The sequence below is a fragment of the Brassica oleracea genome, chromosome C1 (genome assembly GCF_000695525.1).
Source record: "Brassica oleracea var. oleracea cultivar TO1000 chromosome C1, BOL, whole genome shotgun sequence".
Taxonomy (NCBI): Eukaryota; Viridiplantae; Streptophyta; class Magnoliopsida; order Brassicales; family Brassicaceae; genus Brassica; species Brassica oleracea.
The window spans coordinates 17,387,702-17,394,617 of NC_027748.1; the positions used below are offsets into that span (position 1 = coordinate 17,387,702).

The 6,916-nt window shown below is 32.7% G+C and overlaps 1 protein-coding gene across 1 annotated transcript; it reads right to left on the reverse strand.

Moving 5' to 3' along the window:
- Positions 1–343: 343 nt before the first annotated feature.
- Positions 344–1,904, reverse strand: LOC106300424. The gene is made up of 4 exons (XM_013736563.1): positions 1,502–1,904; positions 1,173–1,400; positions 563–1,078; positions 344–452 (listed from the first exon to the last, which is right to left on the reverse strand). Exons 1-4 carry the CDS (start codon positions 1,850–1,852, stop codon positions 426–428), a joined length of 1,122 nt encoding a protein of 373 aa, XP_013592017.1. The 5' UTR covers positions 1,853–1,904; the 3' UTR covers positions 344–425.
- Positions 1,905–6,916: the final 5,012 nt, after the last annotated feature.

Below are 6,916 nucleotides of genomic sequence, written 5' to 3' on the forward strand. Positions count from 1 at the left end.
GAATTATGAGTTGGTTAAGTTGATGAAATAAAGAATCGGAAATAAAACTAAAACCTCGTTTGGTAGTTTATTAGAATTGTTAATTCTTTTTCATTTTTCTTCTTTATTATCTAGTTTGCGACCTAGTGAAATCGAATAAATGTCAGATATACCAACCCCCTGGTGCTGGCCCTCGTTTCAGCACCACACTAGTAGATTTTTTTTCTTCTTCTTAGGAACATGGATTTGACTAACACTAACAAATTATCCAAAAATATCAAAACGTCAGTGAGAATTGTAAAGTTGAAAAGCAAGAATCAAGATTTAAGACGAGATATCTCTTATACTACATATAGAGGTTTTGTTCTTCCTTGAACCATTCTTTAGTTTCTAGACTGGTCTATGTTTTTTCCAGTAATATCTCATATCACTTAAGAATTTCTAAATCACGCTTGTTGCACGTTCCCCTGAACCTGCAACAACCACATAACCAAGAACAAGGAAAAAAATAAAATTAACATTTGTAGCAAATCTTATCACGAATAATGTTTTCCTGGGAAACAAGTAATATTTCGGGACTCACATCAACATCTCTACCGTAGTTGGTATTGGTCATAAATGTACTGGTAGATCCGCACTCACTCGCCATAAGCGAAATGTTTGATCTATGGAACTTAGTCGCCATCCACGGATAATACTCATGTTGACTTTCCTTTCCTAATTGAGATGAAGCTCTATGCATCCGTACGGCCTTAAGTACACCGTTCCTCGGTGCTTCCACGTTAGATCTTCTCCTCGCGCTCGTATGCTTCTCGTACATCTCGTAAGGTCTCTGCTTCGGCGCACTCTGAGACCGAGCCTTGGCTTTAGAAGACTGAGTATTAGCCATGTAATTTGGGAAGAGAGGATAGCCGTAAGAAGACAAAGTATCTCCATTGTAATACTCTTTGAATCCGAAACACTGAGGACTGCGTTGAGCTCTGCTGAACGAGTTACAATCCTCGAAATGGCTAGGACTCATATCGGTTATAGAAGGAGCCGGAGAGTAAAATTTGGACTGAATCTCCATTTCCACATTCTCGATGTTCTCGTCATTCTCCTGCAAGAACAGAAACAGAGGAGTCAAAGTTTAGAAACTTTAGGATCCGGATGTTTTCAAGATTGGATTTTGAGATCTGGGTTAGATCCATTACGTGGTAAATGTCACTGATCCGGGTTTTATGAATCGGTGTTCTTGGATTTGTGGATTTTGGTGTTGAATCTCCTATCGTACGAATCCTCTGTTCTCGAGCTTTAGCCTGAAGTGTAATCAACGCTTGCATGCATCGAAGTGTAGCTGTTGCTCGTTTCCTCACTAAATGACCTCTCACAAGTGCTTGCAATTTCACTAACCCTTTTAAGGCTCTTAATGCTTTCCTCGCCTGCCCCCAAAAAAGTTTAAAACTGCTCCGTTAGAACTAATTTGAGGCCAGAAAAAAAAGGAGAAAAAGATATTTTGGAGTTTCGTTTTTTCAGTGTTCACCAAATGGGAACGATAGTAGGCCTGAATCTTCACTGCTGCAAATTCTTCAACAGCCATTGCAATCTCCGCGCCCTTGTTCTCATCATGTTCAGTGTCCACGTTTGCGACCTCAAATGGTTGTGGCGGTGGAGGCAGTGACGGTTGAACCGGTGGAGATGAAACTTTGAGGGTAGAAGCACAAACTGGTGGTCTAGTGGAAGAAGAACGTCTAAAAATCCATCGACGTTTCTCTTTAGGAATACCTGGAACCGGTGAAGTGAATCCACCACACTCACTCTGGATAATCTTTTCCTTTGATCTCTCCTTCTTTCCCGTTAAGAAATTTCGAATCCACTTGCTTGTTTTCCCCATTATATTTTTTGAAAATCTTTGGTCAGACTACCATTATACGTCAGAGAAGAAGAGATCGTGTGATAGATGCGTGTGTTTGGTTTTGAGAGGTTATAATGCGACTGGCTTTTTAAGACATTGTACGGGAAGAACTCTTTAACTGTTTTTTTTGGACAGTCTAAGGGCAACATTATCGGTAAAGGTTCTTAATTTTTTTTTTTCGACTGAAAAGAAAAAAAAAGATAGAAACAAACTAATCGCGGGCCGCCACGTGTCAGTGGGGCCCGCGAACAGTACAAGGACCAAGCCAAAACACCGGAAAAGTGCCAATTTCGACCCCAACAATTTATGTCGTGCCAAATACAACCCGAACAATTGATCAGTGCCAAATACGACCTCAACTCAATTATAATTCGAAAAACCTACCCAAACTTCTTAAAATGTGCTTAAATCTACATTGACTCTAACAAAAGTTAGTCAACTGTTAACATGATAAAACGACGTCGTTTTAATATACAAGGAAAAATGCCAATTTCGACCCCAACACTCTCAATCGTGCCAAATTGGACCCGAACAAATGGTCAGTGCCAAAACCGACCTCAACTTAATTATAATTTAAGAAAAACTACCTGAACCTCTTAAAACGTGCATAAATCTACATTGACTCTACAGAAATTAGTCAACCGTTAACAAGATAAGACGACGTCGTTTTGATATATATATATATATATTTTAAATATGTTCATTCCGGAACTCAAACCGTGTTGTGATACCCTTTTAAATGGACACACTAACAACTGGATAAAGATAACTTTTTGAAATATTATTACAAATTTGAAATTATATAAACTATTATTCTTCTTTATCTTATCTAATTTTATAATTTTGGTGATAATTTTTTTTCTGATTTATATAAATACATTAACATGTTTTTTATTTATCATATCTTTAATAAACTTATATCTTACTAAAATATAGATAATAAAATATTTATTATAATACGATCTTAAATATACTTAAAACTTTGAATTTATTTATAAAATTTTCTTATACAAATTATTTTTAATTTTCAAACTTAAGTAGAATTTTTTTTTAATTTTTCAAAGTTAATATTATATATTTTTGATATTTTCTTCAAAAATGTTAAGAGGCCTTTTATCTTTCTTTCACTAAGATATCTTGTACAAAATATTAAACATATTAAACAATAACTGAAGTATATAAAGCAATCACCAAAGTTTTAAATTGGATAAGATGAAGAGGAATAATAGTTTATATAATGAAGAATTTCAATTTGTAATAATATTTCAAAAAATTACTTTAGTCTAGTTGTTAGTGTGCCCATTTAAAAAGATATCCCGGCATAGGTTTGAGTCCCGGAATGAACATATTTTAAAATATATATATATATCAAAACGACGTCGTCTTATTTTGTGAATGGTTGGCTAACTTTTGTTAAATTCAATGTAGATTTATGCACGTTTTAAGAAGTTAAAGTAATTTTTTTTTAAATAATAATTGAGTTGAGGTCGTTTTTGGCACTGACCATTTGTTTGGGTCCTATTTGGCACGACTGAGAGTGTTGGGGTCGAAATTGACATTTTTCCTCGTATATCAAAATAACGTCGTTTTATCTTGTTAACGGTTGACTAACTTCTGTTAAAGTCAATGTAGATTTAAGCACGTTTTAAGAAGTTCAGGTAGTTTTTTTAATTATAATTGAGTTGAGGTCGTAATTGGCACTCATCAATTGTTCGGGTCGTATTTGGCATGACTGAAATTTGTTGGGGTCGAAATTGGCACTTTTCCCGCCAAAACACCTCTTATTTAACGACTTCTCCTCTTCGGTTTTGGTGTTTTTGTGGGTCCCCTCTCCTTAAGGACCAAATTTTGTGCCCGATAATGTTGCCCTAACACCATAAGTACCGTAACTACCCATCACTCAAGAGCATTCATTTTCCCGTTCTTTGCATGCTCTTATTGGTTGAATTTAAGTGGAATATATGTTGGAAAGTATAATTACATATAATTTGTCTCTGTGTACAGTTTTCTCTTTTGTTTTGGGTTTGTAGAACTAAAAAGTATGGTAACTAAAAAGTATTGTAATGTCAAAATTCATGGGAATAATACATAACGTGATGTAGATTTATCGGTTTATTACGGTTCGTTTTGAAGATATGTAGGCTAATTCGGGAGAAAAAGAATAATGGAAACTCGATGGCCACATTAAAAAGGCCTCTGATTGTTTGAGATTTTGAAGACTTTTGCTGTCAAGGCTTTTAAATTTAATGTGGCTGTTAAAATTGTTTCTGTTAAATTTTTTAATATGACTTTAGAAATACTAAAAACATCAAATTGTGGCTTTAAGAAAAACAAACAAAGTAAAGAGTAAAATCAGTTATTTTGGCTGTGAGAAATTTAAAGAGAGCTTTGAAGACTTTAAAGAGTCTAAAACCTGATTGGAAATAAATTGACTTTAAAGACTTTATAATTAAGCTAAAAAGCCTCAAGAGCCATCACAGCTTAATCACCAATAGGAAATCTTCAATAATCAGATTCGATTAGATAGATTCCTTGCATACTTCGTTGGATATCAGAATATACTAAAAGACCCTTTTTAGGCAACTCATCCTTTGGAGTCACTTAACTAATAACTCAAAAACAATATTTCACTGCACAACCCGAACTGTAGATGGGAGACGATCGTGTCATAATCTGGATTCAAATTTGAGATTTTGCATGTATGTGTGGTAGACGAGAAAATACACAAGTCCAGAACGTGAGACTCGCGATTGATGAGCCATGTGAAAAAGGGTGAAGACATGCAGAATCCCTGTGAAATACTTTATCATGATCGTAACTTGTATTTTATATATACTTTTACGAAACTTTTATTTATTTTTATATAAACGACGTTCTGCTTTCATGGATTTTAGCATGAGACATATTACTATAAAGTTATTATATTTGGAATAATCAAAACACGGTTGGCTTGAGTGCCCCACATTGAAATATATGAGAAAAAATGTTAGTAGTTATAGTTTGTGGTCAGTCGAATGAGACTGTTCAAGATAATATATGTCCACATAATTTAACAGTTTTTAGTAATCACAGCTGTTGAACTGAAATTCAAACTAGTTTTGTATTACTTTTTTTTGGATGAAATGTGAAATTTATCGATAGGAATAAAATAATAGGCATTTACAAAAAAATGTGGAAACTATATATATGATGAGGCAATACAAAGAAGCAATACTTTATGAAAATCTATGATCCGCCCTATATCGAAGAGAGTTGATCCTGTTCCGTATGGCTTTATCAACGATCTGAATAGCTTGGTCTACCGTACGAAAGCCTGTCTGGTGTCTGCGCTCATTCCTCTCCTTCCACATATAGTAAACACAAGTCTGAAACACCATTTTGGATTAGTATTGTCATGTAAATTATGCATGCATGTCTCAAGTGTTTATAAAAATTAAACCAAAAAAGTGTGTATATTTGATATTTCGTAACTTTTTTTTTTTTTTTGCTTTTCAGTAGAAATCTGAAATCTCTTAGAACTTAAAACTTGTAATCATATATTTGAAAGATTTAAGAATTATGCCATTTCAGTAAGTGACCCAAAATGTTAACTATACTCATCTTTTATTTCTCGTTCTTATTGAAGTATAATCTAAAGTATTTGTTTCCTTGTAAAGAAGAGATAAGTTTCTTCTTTAAAAGTTTCAAGAGAGTTTTGTGAAATTCTTCTAATATTTGTTACTCTTTCATTGGTTCTTTTTTTAATATTAAAACTTATGTTAAGAAACTAAAATGAGATTCGAGTTTCTACCCATTGAAGATGGCTTAAATGTTCAGCTTTGGAAAACAATGACGGGTGCTTCCAGACAATTCGCGTTTGAATAAGTTGTTGACGTTGACAAAATCTCTTAAATGTGCTTATTATTTATTATACAGGAAAATCAGATACCATGATGAAAATAATTAGTTGTATTCAAGTTATATATATCGCAAATAGTCCATACACATTGAATTAGTTTTGTGGTATTCGTTCTACCAGTACCGTATCTCATTAAATCTGATTCATACCTCGTATAAATGATATCGTAAACGGCAAAGCAAAACAATAAATTAAATTAATAGCTATATTAGTACAAGAAAAAAAGTAATTAATGTCTTCTTTTTTTTACAACAAAATAATGTATTTTATTTAGTGGAGATTTGGAACGTACAAGGGCACTCTCTGCCCTCGAGAACATCTCTAAAAGAAACTCTATAACTCTAAATATAGAGTGTTTTGCTCTTCAAAAAGAAACTTCAAAACTTCAAATTTGAAGTTTCATCTTTTTATTTGCATTTTGGTCCTTACAATTATACATCATATTTATAATTCTTAAATATTTTTTTTGTTTATTGTTTTAATTCTTAAAACTTTTATATCTCATAAATATTCAAATTTGTTTTATAAATTTAAGTTTTACACATGAAATTAAATAAAAATTTTAAAACAAGATTTATAATATTTTAAAACTAGAATTAAACAACAAGAATATTACAAAAAACCATAATAAAACTTATTAAAAAGACACATGAAGACATAATATTATAACAACACTAATAGTCTGGTAAAGAACCTCTCAAATCTCCAAAATATTGCCCAAACAAATTTTGTGTAACCGAAGATGATTGTTGTTGTTGCTTTTGACGCCTTTTTCGTACGATTCTTTCTTGTTCAGATCAAATGTATTCACGAATATTAACATCATCGATAGAAGCTAAGTTTTTTAGCAATATTTTATTTTCCTCTTTTACTTCTTTAAAAGCTAACTTTTTTGCTTCATTTTGCAGTCGTAATTCAATCATCCCATGACCTTTTTCCCTACTTGTTGTACTTTCGTTTAAAAGATCAAGGATTTTTTTGTTTGATGATATCAAACTATCAGCGGGTATATTATGAGGATATCCGATTTCAACAATTTTTGCTTCGTAATCTACAAATAAAAAATAAAGAGAATCATTTCTTACTTCGAAATGCACTAGTTGATCATATATGGGAGCATTACGGAAATAATTTTATGGAATAAT

What these genes read in the sequence shown, in the direction of transcription:
- LOC106300424 (XM_013736563.1), bottom strand. Translation starts at nt 1,852, where the DNA reads ATGGGGAAAACAAGCAAGTGGATTCGAAATTTCTTAACGGGAAAGAAG. An exon ending in CCTACTATCGTTCCCATTTG is followed by an intron (nt 1,401 to 1,501) that starts GTGAACACTGAA and finishes TTTTGGGGGCAG; the next exon opens with GCGAGGAAAGCATTAAGAGC. An exon ending in ACTACGGTAGAGATGTTGAT is followed by an intron (nt 453 to 562) that starts GTGAGTCCCGAA and finishes TGGTTGTTGCAG; the next exon opens with GTTCAGGGGAACGTGCAACA.